This window comes from Oncorhynchus kisutch, linkage group LG8 (genome assembly GCF_002021735.2).
Source record: "Oncorhynchus kisutch isolate 150728-3 linkage group LG8, Okis_V2, whole genome shotgun sequence".
Classification (NCBI taxonomy): domain Eukaryota; kingdom Metazoa; phylum Chordata; class Actinopteri; order Salmoniformes; family Salmonidae; genus Oncorhynchus; species Oncorhynchus kisutch.
Window position 1 is genome coordinate 38,003,721 of NC_034181.2, and position 19,381 is coordinate 38,023,101.

Consider the following 19,381-nt stretch of genomic DNA (forward strand, 5'->3'; position numbering starts at 1 on the left):
TTGATTTAGCCTCCACGTGTTGGACTTCTTTAATCATTTTCTCCCTCAGCTTTTGTTTTGCTTGCCGTTAAAAACACCCCCTTTTGGTCTTTTTGTTAGGCTTGTTGTTAAGGCAATGTGGCCAGAGACATATAACCGAAACGAAAGGCTAGCTTGGTGGTTATTTATGGTGTGTATGTGTCTGTGTGTGTGTGTGTGTGTGTGTGTAGCTTATGGACAGAGGAGGTTTGCTGCTGGCAGGAATCAATGCCCTCGGGGGCTCTTTGTCTGAGGCTCATTCCTGCGGGAGCAGGCTTCAGTCTGCTGGCTGGTGGAGATAAGCACTCTCTCCACACTCTGAGAGACAGTGATAAGAGGATTTCTGTGCTAAATGAAAAACTACCTTTTGAGCTCTGAAATGAAGTGGGGTGGGGGGGGGACTATCAGTTTTAGCTGGAAAAATAGAACCTTCATAAAATGTTCTGATTATGAAATATTATTCTATGTAAAAGTAGTATTCGTAATAATAATGTATCTGGGTATTTAATCTAACGTAAACTGACTAATTTTAGAGTGTAAAATTATTTATGTATCAAGTCAGAATGCCAAGGACTAAATTGCAGGTCAATTACAGAGAAAAAAACTATCCTTATTTTCAGTGCAGGGACAATCCATATAAAACTGAATCCCCAGCAAAAACAAATACAAAGCACGTTTTACTTTCCCAATGGTTATTTCACACACACCTCCCAAATAGAATATATGTAGTATTCCTTTTGGAATTCTCTCGAACCCTGCAAAATGTTTCTCTCAGCAACTATTCACATGGCAGTGGAAATGCAGTGTCTATCTGACTACATAAAGCATTTTTACAAGTTGTAACTGAGGTATTTGGGACCAGTATAGTCTTAGTCCCTTATTGTCGGTAAATACAGTGGCTATGCTTGTGAATGGAGCTTTTATTGCAGTCCTGATGTCCAGTCCACCTGCTGTTTCTCACTGCGGCACAGCTAAAAACACTAACCATGGAGACAGTTGACTGCTACGGAAAGGTCACAGGACGAAAGCATTGGACTAGACAGAAGATGTTTAGATATGCACTAAGTGAACATTTGAATTCATGGAAATTACTAACATACATTCATTTGAGTTCATAAATATTAATCCGGTCTTGTTCATGGTCCTGATACAATGCTTAACATGTTCTGGCAAAAGCAAAGAAAGATAGAGGACAACATTTCAGTATCTTTAACGTCATATTTTTATATGAATTTGTAAAAGCCAAAATTACACAAAACTGTCTACACGCATCCTTCTTATAAAAAGATTCACAACATTTTTATTAAAAAAACAACTTAAACAAATGTATGATTATTTTCCTAACAACAGTTGAACATTTAATAGTGTCCTATAAAACACTCAAGAACCTATGGTATATTACAGAGCCTTCAGAAAGTATTGATACCCCTTGACTTTTTAGAAATGTTATGTTACAGCCTGAATTTTAAATGGATTAAATTGAGATTTTGTGTCACTTGCCTACACACAATACACCATAATGTCAAAGTGGAATTAAACATTTAAAATGAAAAGCTGAAATGTCTTGAGTCAAGAAGTGTTCAACCCCTTTGTTGTGGCAAGCCTAAATAACTTGTATGGACTCACTCTGTGTGCAATAATAACATTTAACATGATTTTTGATTTATCTGTAAGGTTCTTCAGTCGAGTAGTGAATTTCACCCACAGATTCAACCACAAAGACCAGGGAGGTTTTCGCAAAGAAGGGCACCTATTGAAGGGGACCTATACATTGAATATCCCTAGTCACTCCACCTAGTCACTACAAAGATACAGACGTCTTTCCTAACACAGTTGCCGGAGAGGAAGGAAACCGCTCAGGGATTTCACCATGAGGCCAAAAACAGTTACAGAGTTTAATGGCTATGATAGGAGAAAACTGAGGATGGCTCAACAACATTGTAGTTACTACACAATACTAACCAATTTGACAGAGTGAAACGAAGGAAGCCTGTACAGAATACAAATATTAAAAAAATATGCAACCTGTTGGCAACAAGTGATTAAAGTAATACTGCAAAAAAAAACGTGGCAAAGCAATTCACTTTATGTCCTAAATACAAAGTCTTATGTTTGGGACAAATCCAATACAACACATTACTGAGTAGCACTCTCAATATTTCCAAGCATAGTGGTGGCTGCATCATGTTATGTGTTTGCTTGTAATAGTTAAGGACTGGGGAGTTTTTCAGAATAAAAAAGAAACTGAATGGAGCACAGGCAAAATCCTAGAGGAAAACCTAGTTCAGTCTGCTTTCCACCAGACACTGAGAGATGAATTCACCTTTTAGCAGCACAATAACCTAAAACACAAGGTCAAATATTGCTTACCAAGAAGAAACTGAATGTTCTTGAGTGGCCACGTTATACTTCTGATTTAAATCTACGGCAAGACCTGAAAATGGTTGTCTAGCCAACAACCAATTAGACAGATCTGGAAGAATTTTTCAATAAATAAAATGGGCAAATGTTGCACAATCCAGGCGTGGAAAGCTCTTAGAGACTTACCCAGAAAGACTCAGCTGTAATTGCTGCCAAAGGTGCTTTACAAAGTATTGACTCAGGGGTGTGAATACTTATGTAAATAAGATATTTCTGTATTTCATTTTCAATACATTTCCCAAGATTTCTAAAAACACATTTTCTTTTTGTCATTATCTGGTATTGTGTATAGATGGGTGACAAACAAAATAAAAGTAATCCATTTTGAATTCAGGTTGTAGCACAAAATGTGGAATAAGTCAAGGGGTATGAATACTTTCTGGAAGGCACTGTACCTCTATTTCTTACATACTGAATATCACTAGTTGTAGACAGGGCAAGGGAGTGACAGGATTCTATCCTTGTAAGTTTTAAGAGTTTTCTGTTCATTCAGGTCATTCTTACTATTTTGCCACTTCATAAATATGAGACATTTTAGAAAAACCTTAGTCTTGTCTGTCCATCACTTCGGCCTGGCACCTTCTCATAACTGAGCTTTCCCCTCTTCAATGGTGTTAAAACTGGAGGGAAATAAGAAGAGTGAAATACATGAACAGGACAAAATCTTGTAATTGCTCACATTTACATAAATAATTATGTTCTTTTCACACTTCAGGCTATATTGGAACTTTTCCAAATGACTAAAGGAGTTCTCTAAAAACCTATTTAAATGCAAACTTGATTTCTCAGCACTCTAAACATGTTACTCTCAGTCTTCACCTGTGCCAGCCATCTCTGGGCCTTCTGCTCTCCTCTTCCTCTCCATCCCCATTCTGTAACTGGTCCCATAGTCAGGTGACACACTCATGTCTCCCCTCCCCAGGGCAGTGCTGTAGGGGCTGCCACTGCTACTGCCCCCCCATGCCAGAGCTCCTCTAGGCGTGGCCAGGCTGGGGTAGTGGCTGACATCAGGGTAGTGCAGCCGGTCACTGTACCCTACTGTAGAGAACGAGTACATCTGGTTGTTGGAGTATGCTGGTCTCTGTGTGTTGGTGCTGTAGCTGAATGAGGATGAGAGGCCCGTCGGAAATTTATTTTCTGGCGCGTAGTTTCTGGGGGAGCCACAGGACTCCTGGTGCAGGGGTGCGCTGCCCGTCCACTCCTCTCCTCCCCTATTCCAGCCTACAAACTTCAGCTCATTGCTCTCCTCTACCTCCCATGGGTTGTGGCTCCAGGTGTGCTGAAAAGGGGCCTGCTGGGAGCCGAAGGAGGGACTCAAGTCCACCTGGAAGTCTGCACCGTCTTCCTTGGTCATGACAGAGCTTTCTTCATAGAAGCTCCCCGCTACACTCTCAGCACTGGGGGAGCCAGCGAGGAAGCAGATGGAGTTGAATGGTTCTGGGTCGCGGTGTGTGTGACGGTTGCAGTCGGCGTGTGGATCGCGGCTTGTATGAGTGTCGGTGTGTGTGTATTGATTGTCTCTGCTTGTGGCCCAAGGCTCAGTGGGGCTATTGTGGTCTTTCTGATGAGTGAAGTCATTGTGAGACTCTGTGGAGGAGGCAGCCGCAGTCAGCTTGTACAGAGACGTGGTGTCACTGAAGAGCTGAAATAAGAAGATAATTATTTCAAGTTTGTATTATCAATATAGCACCATCACAGAGTTTGGCTGATAAAACATAACTGAAGACAAAGTTCGGAATGATGAGGATGCAGATGTTCCATAGCATATGGAAAACGCATACATCTACATTGTAATATACAAAAAAGTAAGAGACAACCCCATATTTTCTTCCCAATGAAGGCAAGATGTATGACAAGACTAGGAAACTCGTGAGAGGAGATGGCTGGCCAGGTCACCTTGACAACTTTGTGAGGGACCTCAGGGAGCAGCTCCTGCAGCTGGGAGAGGGAGGCCCCCAGGAGCCAGTGGAGAGAGGGGCCCCTACTCAACATCAGCTGGGCCACCAAAGGGTTCACACAGGGGAAACCTAAGAGGCACCTCTCCTCCTGGAGGGAAGACATAAGGGAAGAGCAGCCGGTGAGACCAAATAAACAAACACGTACACACACGCAAAAAGACACACACACACACAGTACCAGTCAAAAGTTTGGACACACCTACTCATTCAAGGGTTTTTCTTTATTTTTTACTATTTTCTACCTTGTCACAACTGATTGGCTCAAACGCATTAAGAAGGAATGGAATTCCACAAAGGCACACCTGTTAATTGAAATGCATTCCAAGTGACTACCTCATGGAGCTGGTTGAGAGAATGCCAAGAGTGTTCAAAGCTGTCATCAAGGCAAAGGGTGGCTATTTGAACACTTTTTTGGTTACTACATGATTCCATATGTGTTATTTCATAGTGTTAATGTCCTCACTATTATTCTACAATGTAGAAAATAGTAAAAATAAAGAAAAACCCTTGAATTAGTAGGTGTGTCCAAACTTTTGACTGGTACTGTACATCCAAATACACAAGAGCAAATACACATACAAACACAGTCGCACACACGCACACAGACCCTCCACTGGGACAACTAATTCCCTCTGTGTAAACTGTATGCTTCCGTCATTAACTAAATGATGAAATCGGCACTATTATACAGCACTCTGAAATTAACTACATTCATTTGGTATTAGGATCCCCATTAGCTGTTGCAAAAGCAGTATCTACTCTTCCTGGGGTCCACACAAAACATGACACATAATACAGAACATTAATAGAAAAGAACAGCTCAAGGACAGAACTAGATCCATTTAAAAATGTCACACATAACCTACATATCAATACATACACACCAACTATCTAGGTCAAATAGGGGAGAGGTGTTGTGCCGTGTGGTGTTGCTTTATCTGTTTTTGCAATGGCTCAATATAATACTGTACGCCTTCTTGAATTTGTTCTGGATTTGGGGACTGTGAAAAGACCCCTGGTGGCATGTCTGATGGAGTAAGTGTGTGTGTCAGAGATGAGTTTAAGTTGACTATGCAAACAATTTTGAATTTTCAACACAATGTCTCTCATAAAAAAGAAGAAGTGATGCAGTCAGTCTCTTAGCCAAGAGAGACTGGCATGAATAGTATTTATATTAGCCCTCTGATTAAAATGAGCAAGACGTGCCGCTCTGTTCTGGGCCAGCTGCAGCTTAACTAGGTCTTCCTTGCAGCACTCAACCACACAACTGGCCAATATTCAAGATAAGACAAAACTGGAGCCTGCAGGACTTTCTTTTTGGACTGCAGTGTTATAAAAGCAGAGATTCTCTTTATTACAGACAGAACTCTCCCCATTTTCACAACCATTGAATCTATATGTTTTGACCATAACAGTTTACAATCTAAGGTAACGCAAAGTCATTTAGTCTCCTCAACTTGTTCTGGATCGCACCCTTCATTACCAGATTCAGCTGAGGACTAGAACCTAGGGAATGATTTGTACCAAATACAATGCCCTTAGTTTTAGAGATGTTCAGGACAAGTTTACTACTGGCCACCCATTCCAAAACAGACTGCAACTCTGTTAAGGGTTTCAGTGACTTCATTAGCTGTGGTTGCTGATGCTTATATGGTTGAATCATCAGCATACATGGACACACATGCTTTGTTTAATGCGAGTGGAAGGTCATTGGTAAAAATAGAAAAAAGTAGAGGGCATAGAGACCTGCCTGCTATAGACCATACTTTACATGTTTGACATTATAGAAGCTTCCATTAAAGAAAACCCTCTGAGTTCTATTAGATTGATAGCTCTGTATCCACGATATGGCCGAGGTTGAAAAGCCATAGCACATAAGTTCTCAACAAGTTAATGGTCAATAATATCAACTGCTGTGATGAAATCTAACAGTACAGGTCCCACAATCTTCATATCAATTTCTTTCAACCAATCATCATTCATTTGTGTCAGTGCAGTACATGTTGAGTGCCTTTCTCTATAAGCATGCTGACAGTCTGTTCATTTGTTTACAGAGAAATACCATTGTATTTGGTCAAACACAATTTTTCCCAACAGTTTGCTAAGAGCTGGCAGCAAGCTGATAGGTCAGCTGTTAGAACTAGTAAAGGCCACTTTACCACTCTTGGGTAGCGGAATGACTTTGGCTTCCCTCCAGGCCTGAGGACAAAGACTTTCCTCTAGGCTCAGATTAAAGATATGACGGATAGGAGTGGCTAAAGAGTCAGCTACCATCCTCAGTAGCTTTCCATCTAAGTTGTCAATGCCAGGAGGTTAGTCAAAAAGAATCAACCAAAATTCTATCTTGCAATGCTTTTTTTTCATTATTTGTATTTTTATGCATGAATACGATGGCTCACTGTTCGTTGTTGGCATTTCCTGCCTAAGTTTGCCCACTTTGCCAATGAAGTAATCATTAAAATAATTGGCAACATCAAATGGTTTTGTGATGAATAAACCATCTGATTTGATGAAAGATGGAGTTTAATTTGTCTTTCTGCCCATAATTTAATTTAATTTTTTTATACAATTAGTCTTGGCTTCATAATACAGTTTCTTCTTCGATTTGTTGAGTTTAGTCACATAATTTCTCAATTTGCAGTAAGTCAGCCAGTCAGATGTGCAGCCAGACATATTTGCCACATCACTTTCAACCGTACAGTTTTTCCATATCCTCATCAATGGTGCCCTCACAGTTCTAACATTGAGTTTCTTAATAGGTGCATGTTTATCAATAATTGAAAGAAGCAATTTCATAAATTCATCAGGTGCAGTGTCTGGATGCTCCTTATTAATCACATCAGGTCAACAACATTTCTTTAACATCATCCACATAAGGGTCACAGCTAAATCTTTTGTATGATCTCTTATACACTATTTTAGGCCCAGCTTTTGGAACTTTGGCTTCCCTGATATAGCCACTGTATTGTGATCACTGCATCCAATGGGTACAGATACAGCTTTAGAACAAAGTTCTACAGTATAATTTTTTTTTGAATCAACACATGTGGATGACCTTGTTCCTGTCGTGTTTGTAAACACCCCGGTAGGTTGATTAATAACTCGAACCAAATGATAATAATAGCAGTGGAAAGGATGAAAATACCACATGCCACTGAGAGATAAAAAGGCAGTTTGGTAAGACTACAGTAGTTACTAGTCACCTTTGAGGAAATCACAGAAAGCCACTCTCTGTCCAGGTAGCTGAGAGGATCTCTGTCACTGGACAGCAGTGTATGGAAGGCTATCTGGCAGATCCATTTGGCAATGTCCACCACTTCTGATACAATCAGCACCTGGTATTGAGAGAAATAAGTCAGCAAAGCATTCATAGAAATGTTGTATCAGACTTGCATGGTTGATTTTGATGAGAGATTAAATGTATTTTACCTTGACATCCAGGTCCTCAGTCTTGAGGCCAAACAGCACCAGAGAGGAGTAGACCAACACCAGGTTGTTGAAGCCCTCACTGGTCAACCTACACCCACAGAGACGACCACAAAGACAACTCAAAAATGTATTCTGTGGGAAATGTGTGTGCGTTGGGTGGTGAGTACTAACCCAGAGTCCTGCTGGCAGTGAAGGATGAGCCAGCAGCAGCTGTACTGCAGAGACAGAGCAGTCAGTCGAATCACTAGACTCTCACAGGCCCGCTCTTGACACAGCTCCTCCTGCTCCTGGTGATGGGGGAGACCAGAGCAAAGAACACACATGCACAGTTTGAGAATAATGTCTTAACCTACAGTTCTTCTAGGTATGAGACAGAAACAGATAGAAAAGTGTTATCAACTGGGAAATGTGTTATTCAACAATGTAATAATAGGATAGAAAGGGGAGTGTATGAAGGGAGAAGGCCATGGGCATACAGTCCATTTTGGTGGAGAGACATTCTTCTGAAGAACATTTATTGGGACACAACTAAACAATGGATAAGATCATTCTAAAGAGAGACAGAGCAAGGCTCTCTCCTCACTGAGACTGGCCAGGAGGACCTACTTGAATGATGACTGCAGTGCTTTCGTCTACTGTAATCACAGCATAGTGGTGAGTCCCTCCAAGCATCTGTAAGGACTGAGAGTGGCTCCTCTCCAATACAGTCATATTACACCTGCAACAAAGAGACACATCCTCAAACCTACTCCAAGAAATAAGGCCAATAAAGTCAACGGATTTCAGAAGTGACTTCAAATGATTCAGTGGAAAGAAGACCCACGTTGATTCCAGTATCTGAAGCAACAGAGGACAGCTGAGCAGACCCTCGGTCACAAACAACACGAAGGGGACACTCTGCTCCAGGGACCAAGACTCAGGGTCACTCACTGATGGATTAATACAAATACAGACAGGCAAGCACACACAAATGGAAATTGGTGAAAGGAGTATTGATTATTATAGTGCCTTTACATCTGCATTGCTTGCTCTCTTGGGTTTAAGGCTGGGTTTCTGTATAAGCACTTTGTGACAACTGCTGTTGTAAAAAGGGCTCTATAAATACATTCGATTATCATAATTGATCGATCATTTCAGAATTTCATGAGAAATGGCCAAGAAGCAATTAACACCATTTAAAATAATCATCTTCCTGCTGAGTTCAATACAAACCAGAGGAATTAGGTATCCTGGTCTGGAAGGTGATGTGGGTGATGTTCCTCTCTGTGCAGATGGCAGCCCAGGGCGAGTGTTCTGTGTTGCTGTACTCCACCACCAGGGAGAAACAGTCCCAGGGGAAGTCTGCTCCCATGTGCTGACTACACACCACCACACAGCAGCTACGCTGCAGGCTGGGAGAAGGCATGACAGTATCATTTCTCAATAGGAGTTCCAATAAACAAAAGAAGTATGTATAAATAGAGTTTTGGGAGATACTCGCCTATCTAGAACTTTCGAACCCTCCAGCTTACTTCGACTCTCCTCAGGATACAGTGCAGCTACAGTATCACCTGGGACACACACACACACACACACACACAGATAGGGTGGGGCTGATTAGTAAAGTAAATTTGCATAAGACTATTAAATAAAAAACGTGAGCAAGTGTAAGATAAATGCACCGCAACAGGCCATGTCTGCTGGAATTGGCATTACTGAGTAATACAAACTAGACAATATTAGGTCAAGTCTGAGAGAAGCGAGAAAGTTTCCTTACCTGTGACTTGGCTCAGGGCTTTAATGAGCATAGCTCTGGCACAGTCCAAGTCCATTGTTATTATCACCAGAACCTACAATATAAAACGTATTTACCTCTGAAATACTACAGTCATCAATTATGATGACTTTCACAACGTAGTCGGGTTTGTGGTAAAGTTCACATACTGTAGATCCTATCGTGCCTTTTAGCTGTCATGTTGAATGAATTGCAACTTTTTCTTTTCATATCCATATGCATTTTGATAGGAAAGAAAACTCACATTGGAGTTTTGGACCCCTTTGCTCTTGCTCTGCACCCATGTGGTCAGCTGTTCCTGCAGTTCCAGTATCTTAGGGTTGGCCTCTTGTTTTTTCTGACTGAGATATAGAATAATCTCCAGCTTTCTCACCAGCTTGTCCAGACTCTGCCCCGCGCAGGCCTCTATGGCCTTGGATAGGTACTCTGTTACAGAACCAAAAAGAGGGGAATTCCAGATGTATAGAGGACAAAACCATCGTTTGCGATCAATTAAAAGCATTGTTGAATAGTAGTGTGCTGGAGGTGACATTTTCAACTCCTGTATACTGACCCACTGCAGTGCTAAGGTCACACTTGAAGAGCAGGTCCTTCACTGTCACAAGGACATGTATCAGTGCCACATAGTTAAACAAAGCCTCTGGGTCTGCAACACAACATCAAACAAGTTCTTCTATATGTCAGGCCATAAAATGAGACATTCAGATTCAATTACTAGGCTGCAGTATATTATTACCTTAATTTGTATTATTTTAATCCTTTCAATCGTGGCTTAAACACGGTTTATCAGAAATCTACTAAACAAATGGAAAGTCAAGGAAGAACACGCCAGAATAAGCCAACACATATATACACCAGTGTCCAACCATGATGGATGCCTGACTGGTTGTGTTTGGTAAATGTGTGTGTGTCTCACCCTGGCCCTGTCGAATGCTGAGCTCCTTCTCCTGCTGTTTCAGTAGGAAACGTGTGTGGTCCGGGTACAGGGTGCTGTAGTCTCCACAGGCTGTGTTGGTCAGTCCCAACTCCCTGGCTCTGGACAGGCAGGGCAGAGCAAACGCCTGCAGCTCTCTGTACGCCCAGAACTGACTCTCTGCAGCACAGAGGGAGGGGAGGCGGCTGTAACTGTGCTCAGAATTGGACGTGTGTCATGGTTAGCAGCTTTATGTTTATTGGGATGAATCTTGTCCTGGAGGCAGAGCTGAGTGATATCCTCTAGATTGGCCAGCTGCAAAGTCCAAATTGACTATATATCATAATAATTTATGAAATGGTCTTAATTTAAGGTTAGGGTTAGGGATAAGGTAAGCAGTGTGGTTAAGGTTAGGTTTTAAAAAATATTTTAGGACATCGTGGCTGTGCCAGATAGTGACCACTCTGCAGAGCTGCCTCTAGTACATGAGTCATCACAATAATTGCCAACCTGCTCATGGTTAGGGGACGATGGAATCAGTTTTCACAGCATCGTCTGCATTTGGTTATCAATATACTGTAGCTATGTAAATGTTTAGTAACAGTATGTAGCTATTAATATAGGTGAACATATTTAGTAGGATTATTTAGTTCAATGTGAACCACAGTACTGCACTGTACCTGTGGCTTGGACGTGTATGACTTTGCTGTTATGTCTGTCCTCAGGGACAGGCTGAATGATTTCCTCAGGGTCGCTGATGTCATTTCCTGTGACTGCATAGGCAACAGGCTTTACATCGAAGCCAGGCCTCATTTCTGTCGTAGGTGGTTGTGGTGTCTGCTGCTCCACCTGTGCCACTGAAAATCACTCACTTACTTATTTAATAAGTTAAATGCTTAGAGGGCCTAAAATAATCTCACAAACCCATGTTGCTGTGAATACTGCTTGTCATGGTGAATTACCATGAACATGGACAGTAAAATATCATATCGTATCTATTTCATACTCTACCTGGGGTGCTTGTATGGTTCTGAGGCAACACCGAGACGTAGGTTCTCTGTTGGGCCCTTAACATCATGAAAGTGGACAGAGGGTCTAAGTCCTTCTGAGGTTTAGCCACTGGGAGACTCATGTGACGGTCTCTCACACTGGGTCTGGGGGTTGGGAGTTTGGATACATTAGCTCTCTGGTCAGGTAAACCCTCCTTCTTCTGAGGTCTAACGGCATGGTTTAACTTCTCCAGGTAAGTATTGGTGGTAGCCTGTCTAACGGCATGGTTTAACTTCTCCAGGTAAGTATTGGTGGTAGCCTGTGCTGCTGAGATGGCCATACTCCCAGCTCTCTCTTTCTCACGAGAAGTTGAAACAGCCTGCGTTGAAAAGACCACAGTCCCAGATCTCTCTTTCTCTTGGGAAGAAGTAGATGCTTGGGCTGTGAGGGCCACATTCCCGGTCCTCCCTCTCTCCTGGGAAGTGGCAACAGCTGGTGCTGAAACGACTGTGTTCCCAGCTCCCTCTCTCTCCTGATGATACGGCACAACCATGGGCGTTGCATTCTTCAGGATAGACCTGCATTTGATTTCACTTGGTGGGCCTGACAACTCTAGGGACAGAGAGAGGAGCGAGATCCAGAACTTTGCTGCAGCCATATTATACACCTTTTCAATGTATTTTGAAGCACTGCGGAAGATAGCGGCAGCAAGGTGATTATTATATTATATGGTAATAAACTGATTCATATATCGGCCTGATATTAAACTTACCAGAGTCATCTACAGATTCCCTCAATATATCTGTAAAACAAGATAACACAACATCCTCAATAAGTTTCACGCTTTGAAAGAATGTACAAAGTTACCTAGACAGGTAGCTAGCAATACTGCAGTGGGACAATAGTTTTATAGATCAGTCAAACTTACTGTCCATCTGGCAGGGTGATAGTAGTGTGAAGTCCTCTATCATACTGCTCAATGTCTCCATAAGGTGGGGTTGGTCTGAGATCATCATACTCTCAGTGAAGTCAGAGGAACCATTCCCATACATCCCTATCAGTTCTGGTGAGTTTGTTCCCAGAAGTGATAGTTCCATTCCTTCATCGAGTCTCACAGAGTTGTCCCGACCAATCCCTAATAAGACTTCGGTCAAAGGCTGGAGCTGCACAACGGATTCTGACTTCTGAGGCTCTGTTAGCATTTAGCAAAGAGAAGAAAATGTATTCTTAGTAATGCACTGCTGCTAACAACGCAATGTGCAAAATGCAGCATGAATGCAGGCAAAGGAGGTGTGACAGAGGGAACGTAGGTAACTGTGAACTGGTAACAGTGCATATTGTAATTTGTGATAAGTCTTGTTATGTCACACACCTCATCCAACTACAGTACTATGCTCTTACCTGCCAAAAGAAAGCCCACTACCAAGTCAAGGTGCTTCTCTGCCCTCCAAAGTGCCTCTTCCATCTCCTCCTGATCTTTCTCAGACACAAAATAACTACAAGACAATCACCGGCCCCATGAGACCCTGCATCACTTAGTGGCACGCTGCATCACTTAGTGGCACGCTGCATCACTTAGTGGCACGCTGCATCACTTAGTGGCACGCTGCATCACTTAGTGGCACGCTGCATCACTTAGTGGCATGCTTACAGAGCCATATATAGAGATATGATGTACTGTGTATATGGTGCAGCACACTTAGTGATGGAATCTCAGAACAAACAACATTACAGGTTGCTAGATCCTGTATCCTGATATAAGCAGCCACATCTTCAGTGGTAGAACACGCCAAGGAATGTACCCCAGATATGAAAAATACATGGTATTATCTCTCTAGTCTTACTCTCACACTGGTGAAAGGTCAAGAGGTGACTTACTATCTATAGAGTGGAGAGATCTGCTCAGCTGGGAGTTGGGAGGAGGCCAGACAGAGCTGGGTCAGGTTGGGCTTGGTAGAGGGGGTGAGGGGTAGGTCCATCTCCATCTGAGTAGGCAACACCAAGTGATCTGATAGGAGGGGGGTGGAAATTCTAATAATTCACACATTGATTTGGTTATACCATATGTCGATAATACATTGTACAGTGTATGTAGCCATTCTGTTGATTTATTGACTCTTGACACACAATGAGAATATACAATAAAGTAAGATCTACAGTAAAGTGAGATCTACAGTAAAGGGAGATCTACAGTAAAGTAAGATCTACAGTAAAGCGATAGTTTTGTACCTGATGACTTGAGATCCAGCAGCATTTCATTAATCTCACAGTGAGAGTCATTGACTGGCAGCCTTGGCACTTCAAACTGGGATATGTCTACTGACTCCAGTGCATCTGGGGGAGTTGCTGAAAGAAAGAACATAAAACAGGTTGTTATTGGTAAGGAATATTTCTTCTCAATGACTTAACTGGCAAAAGGTTAAATAAACAGCTGACACAGGACTTTGTGATTAGCATCAATCACAGTCATTCTACACGGTAAATGCTGTTCCTAGATATAGTTACCCCCCCACCTTTAGTGAGCATATCCAGGCAAGAGGTTCGCTCCTCTATCAATTCAGGTACAACATTCAATAGTTTAGGAATATTTGAAAAAGGGAGGCAATCTTCCCTCCTGGGTGTGCAGGTGTCCATTTCAACAGGTAACATCAGAGACTATAAGAAAGGAATAACATTGAATCATTTATACAATCTGGTAACTATTTGCTAAACAGATGTGTTATATAATCTTCCTCCTCAGTGTCCTGTATGATTATCTCTTCATTCTCTATGATTGTATTTGTACTAAGGTTTTTTGGGGACAAACCTTGAGCCTTTCTTTATTAGATCAATTGGTGCTGGGGATCAGCTTGACGGTAAGGATGCATTACTTTGATTTCATCATCAGGATTTGGATCAGAACAAAGTATACATAATGAATCTCTTTTATGTATGGTAAATATTGTATACATAAATGCAAGTGCTAGAGAAAAGCCAAGAAAATTACTTTAAAATGCTGCATGAATAAATGTAAAAAATGGTAAAGCAAAGCGAACCCTAAATGCCTGTGAAGCCTTACGTATTTCTGTTTAAAGATGCACTATGCAGAAATCGCTCCACCATTTCCTGGTTGCTAAAATTTGAATAGTCACTTAATTTCAGTTTATGTGACAAAACGAGCAGTCATAGTGTAGCGTATCATTGTACCATCTAAACCGCTGCAAAACATATTTTATTTTTAGCTTTGTACACCAGCTTCAAACAGCTGAAACTACAATATTTTTGGTTATGGAAAAGATGCAAAAATGAAACTTAACTTCTTAAGGTATAGGGGGCAGCATTTTCACTTTTGGATATATAGCGTTCCCAATTTCAACTTCCTGATACTCATGCCAAGAATATAAGATATGCATATTATTAGTAGATTTAGATAGAAACTTCAGTGATTTCTAAAACTGTTTGAATCATGTCTGTGAGTATAACAGAACTTATGTAGCAGGCAAAACCCCGAGAACTAACCATTCAGATTTTCTTAGGCACTTGTTTTCAGTTCGTACCGCTTCCACTGGATGTCACCAGTCTTTGGAATTTGGTTGAGGTTATTCCTTTGTGCAATGAAGAAGTAGTGCCAACTAGGAAATGGGTAACACTGTTGAGAGTTGCGCAAGACTTGAAAAGTAGCGTTAGTTTCCGCTCGTCCTCTATTGAAAACAGATAGACCAGGCTTCAATTTGATCGATTATTAACGTTTAAAATACCTAAAGTTGTATTACAAAAGCAGTTTGAAATGTTTTGTCAAAGTTTACAGGTAACTCTTGAAATATTTTGTAGTTTGCGCAATTTGGAAGCGTTTTTTTCTCTGGATCAAACGTGCCAAATAAATTGACATTTTGGATATATATGGAGGGAATTAATCGAACAAAAGGACCAATTGTGATGTTTATGGGACATATTGGAGTGCCAACAAAAGAAGCTCGTCAAACGTAAGGCATGTTTTATTTTTTATTTCTGCGTTTTGTGTAGCACCTGCAGGTTTGAAATATGCTACTTTGTTTACTGTTGTGCCATCATCAGATAATAGCTTCTTATGCTTTCCCCCTAAAGCCTTTTTAAAATCTGACATGTTGGCTGGATTCACAACGAGTGTAGCTTTAATTTAGTATCTTACATGTGTGATTTAATGAACGTTTGATTTTATCATTTTATTTGAATTTGCCGAGCTGCATTTTCCCTGGCTTTTGGGCAAGTGGGACGCAAGCGTCCCCTATACCATAAGAGGTTAAGAACGGGAAGCATAAAAATATAACAGATCTACCGCTTCTTCAGACCTATAACTCACATTTCTATGTAAATTTAGTTGGGTTGCTAGAAAAGTTACATATTGTAGCTTTAAATGTGTATACCCTGTGTATAAAGATTGTCTTTGTTTTGCATACTGTGTTGCAAAGTATGACTATATTTTGTTGCATTTGTTGTTAATAAAACATTTAAATAATAATAATACAAATAAATTACCTCTTCATTCAACAACGACTCTTTGCTAAAGTCCTCGTCAGTGTTTGAACAGGTTTCTGAGCTTTCCGTCTCTGCATCAAGGGGTACCTCATAGGCCACACAGTGCCTGAAAGCCCAATTGACATTAAATAGTTTACAAAACAGAAACGGATCATTAAGTAATACTACACAACAAAGACAACTGTATATTACCACCATGAATTAAAATATCCTTAATGAATTGAAAATTGCCCATGGTTTTCTATAAGGATGATTAAGAATGTAATCCCAATTCCCTTACTGAGTTCACTGAAATGACCCCAATACTGTTGCCTACCTGAATATAGCTTCCTCTGACAGGGTGCCTCCAGTGGAGCTGAGAAGAGGATCTGACACAGGCAGATTCCTCAGTCTGGACAACTTGGCTTTCATGGAGGGCAGATGTTTCCTGAACTGTGGCAAGTGATCAACAAACAGAACTTCCTCTGGCATGACAAGATCTGAGAGGAAAATACAGTTTTGGTTATATCAGTACATTTTCCTCTTCATTGTTATTCATCCAATAACAGGAAAATAACATTGTCTGATACACAGTGTAGGAATATTTGCATTGAAGCATTATGTTATGAACTGACCATCACGCTGATGTCTTGGGCTCATTTTCTCTCCTGTGCTCTTGCTAAAGGATTCATTACAGACAAAGTGTCCCTTGTCCTTCCTAGCCTCTCGCAGGACCCACGCTGCTTCATCTCTATCTAAGTCAAGCTGCGAGTTAGGGTTGGAGCTCGGTATCACCTCCAGAAGATCCACTCTCATCTGGGTCAGACTAACACTCAACCTGAAAAATGACATCATGATAAGAAAACCCTGTCAAATGTAGCACATACAATCCTTCAGTAACTTCTCAGGTGTAAACTGAACTTTAAGCATTTGGATTGTCTTTCAACACACATACTGTAGATGTACAATAGCCTATATACATATATTCAAATTAAGTGTTTACTTCTCAAGAGAGTATGTTGGTTGTCCTTTAATGCCCAAGTCATCTAGTACAGATCCACTGACAAACAGTTTGCAGTTGGAAATCACATTCCCTGTCAAAACATGGAATAGGAAAAACTTGCCTATGAGTCCTTATCTAACCACTGCTGATGCAATAATGTAAATGTTTAGACTCCTTCCTATAGATAATCATAATCATACAAATCTATGTTGGCCCATATATAATTGAAGCATTTACATTGAAAAACCTTGGAATAGGGCCAACTGCTGGGTAGTCGGGTAGATAAGTAATTAAAAAGAGTAACTCAACATACCTCTGCTCCATGGTTTCCTGTAGGTGACCTCAGGGGGGTTACCAGTGTGGGGGTAGAGGTCACTGCTACCCAGATGGTAGGGCATTGGCAGGGCCAGCCAGTTCATGGTCAATTTGAGACTAGTAGAAGCCTATAGATTGAGACAACGATGCAATCTAACATCAGACCAAGGTTCAAATAAAGCAATTTTATACGAGATGGCAAGGTAAACTACTTTTTTCAGCATGGCTGCAGTTATAGGTACAAGGCAAAGCCAAAAATAATACCTTGAATAAATAATTTCAAATACTTTAGCTGTACTCGATTGAGTTTGACTGTTGAAATGGAAGCAATAAAAAATCAGAAGTTTGGTAACAATATACAACACTAATTTATGTTTACTAAAAATAATAAACAGGGGATAAATCATTGGCTAACACACAGGCTTCAGATAGAGGGGAAAGGCCTAAGTAGTCAACTCACCTCAGAAGAATAGTCGAGAGCTCTATACTTGACTGCTGAGAAAATATGACTTGAGAAAGAACACCCATCTTCAGACCTGGAGGGGGACAAACAAAAGTAGAGCAAGAATAGAGAGTCAAGATCTGAGTAGCACTTGTTGTGCAGAATTTTTATAACTCTAATAGATTGATCATATTAGAGAAACAGACTTAAATTATGGATATTGGTCCTGTAACGCTAACATACTGTATTTGCATGACTTTTTAGCTACAGTATTGTGTGACGTGGTTACGTGAGCCAGTGGCTGCATGAACATGCATGAACATAAACACACAAACTAACACAGGTATTTGGACTGTGTCAGATGCAACAGATTGTAAACCAAAAGAAATTGAAAGAAAAAAACAACAATGTATCACTACTAAAGAGAAGAGCATTCCATCAGCCCAGGTTTGATTGAGTTTCAAATATTTTCAAATAATAAATGATTCATTTGAGCAGAATAGAGTATTTTGTATCATGGCTCATTATCGTATTTTGTCTTAAAACATTTGCATGTTTGACTTGTGAAATGCACTCCAACTCAAAGATTAAGATTAATGTACTTTTGACAGATATTTTATTTAAAAAGCAGGTACATAATGAGTACATCCATATATTTTAAGAATGTACTTGGCTTCATGTTGTCAATATCCAATGAAAATGTCTGATGGCAATCTTTGAGAACTCAGTTTGGGACACAGTAGGAAGCAACGTGGGTGGTGTGCCGGCTGTAATGAGTTTTTCACCTACAGTATAATGTGATTTAAATCACATTTCAGAGACTGGAAATTCCTGACCACTATTTTGATTTCATGTCCACAGATACTCCCAGGTGTATTTTTCAGACGAGCCAAACTACAACCAAAGAGGAGATGAACACCACTGATTTCCAAAGGCACACACCTCTCTATATAAGGTCCCACAGCTGACAGTGCATGTCAGAGCAAAAACCAAGCCGTGAGGTAGAAGGATTTGTCCATAGAGCTCCGAGACAGGATTGTGTCGAGGCACAAATCTGGGGCAGGGTACCAACAAATGTCTGCAGCAATGAAGGTCTCCAAGAACACAGTGGCACCACCCAGACTCTTCCTAGAGCTGGCCACCAGGCCAAACTGAGCAATCGGGGGAGAAGGGCCTTGGTCAGGGAGGTGACCAAGAACCTGATGGTCACTCTGACAGAGCTCCAGAGTTCCTCTGCGGAGATGAGAAAATCTTCCAGAAGGACAACCATCTCTGCAGCACTCCACCAATCAGGCCTTTATGGTAGAGTGGCCAGACAGAAGCCACTCCACAGTAAAAGGCACATGACAGCCCACTTGGAGTTTGCCAAAAGGCACCTAAAGACTCTCAGACCATTCGAAACAAGACTCTCTGGTCTGATGAAACCAAGATTGAACTCTTTGGCCTGAATGCCAAGTCACATCTGGAAGAAACCTGACAGTATCCCTATGGTGAAGCATGATGGTGGCAGCATCATGCTGGGGGGATGTTCTTCAGCAGCAGGGCCTGGGAGACTAGTCAGGATCGAGGGAAAGATGAATGGAGCAAAGTACAGAGAGATCCTTGATGAAAACCTGCTCCAGGGCACTCAGGACCTCAGACTGGG

At 41.1% G+C, this 19,381-nt stretch overlaps 2 protein-coding genes across 2 annotated transcripts; both read right to left on the reverse strand.

The window, feature by feature from the left end:
• Window positions 1–2,761: 2,761 nt before the first annotated feature.
• LOC109895070 (protein shortage in chiasmata 1 ortholog) lies at window positions 2,762–9,213 on the reverse strand. Its single transcript, XM_020488720.2, has 9 exons — window positions 9,039–9,213; window positions 8,650–8,755; window positions 8,433–8,544; window positions 7,998–8,113; window positions 7,827–7,914; window positions 7,601–7,732; window positions 4,336–4,485; window positions 3,259–4,081; window positions 2,762–3,059 (listed from the first exon to the last, which is right to left on the reverse strand). Exons 1-9 carry the CDS (start codon window positions 9,175–9,177, stop codon window positions 2,974–2,976), a joined length of 1,752 nt encoding a protein of 583 aa, XP_020344309.2. The 5' UTR covers window positions 9,178–9,213; the 3' UTR covers window positions 2,762–2,973.
• LOC109894873 (protein shortage in chiasmata 1 ortholog) lies at window positions 9,206–17,418 on the reverse strand. Its single transcript, XM_031829436.1, has 19 exons — window positions 17,293–17,418; window positions 16,980–17,070; window positions 16,612–16,814; window positions 16,314–16,476; window positions 15,998–16,103; window positions 14,017–14,158; window positions 13,733–13,849; window positions 13,382–13,511; window positions 12,905–12,999; window positions 12,432–12,695; window positions 12,276–12,305; window positions 11,525–12,115; window positions 11,194–11,370; window positions 10,517–10,693; window positions 10,154–10,246; window positions 9,845–10,026; window positions 9,583–9,655; window positions 9,303–9,376; window positions 9,206–9,217 (listed from the first exon to the last, which is right to left on the reverse strand). The coding sequence occupies exons 1-19, from the start codon at window positions 17,396–17,398 to the stop codon at window positions 9,206–9,208; spliced, it is 2,826 nt and encodes a 941-aa protein (XP_031685296.1). The 5' UTR covers window positions 17,399–17,418.
• Between the last annotated feature and the right edge of the window lie 1,963 nt (window positions 17,419–19,381).

Coding starts and splice junctions, on each gene's coding strand:
- LOC109895070 (XM_020488720.2), bottom strand. CDS start 9,177: ATGGGAGCAGACTTCCCCTGGGACTGTTTCTCCCTGGTGGTGGAGTAC. Junction 7,733..7,826: donor CTGAGGACCTGGATGTCAAG/GTAAAATACATT, acceptor TCTCAATACCAG/GTGCTGATTGTATCAGAAGT. Junction 3,060..3,258: donor CCCAGAGATGGCTGGCACAG/GTGAAGACTGAG, acceptor ATTTCCCTCCAG/TTTTAACACCATTGAAGAGG.
- LOC109894873 (XM_031829436.1), bottom strand. CDS start 17,398: ATGAACTGGCTGGCCCTGCCAATGCCCTACCATCTGGGTAGCAGTGAC. Junction 13,850..14,016: donor CCTGGATATGCTCACTAAAG/GTGGGGGGGTAA, acceptor TCTTTCTTTCAG/CAACTCCCCCAGATGCACTG. Junction 10,027..10,153: donor TGACCTTAGCACTGCAGTGG/GTCAGTATACAG, acceptor GTTCTGTAACAG/AGTACCTATCCAAGGCCATA.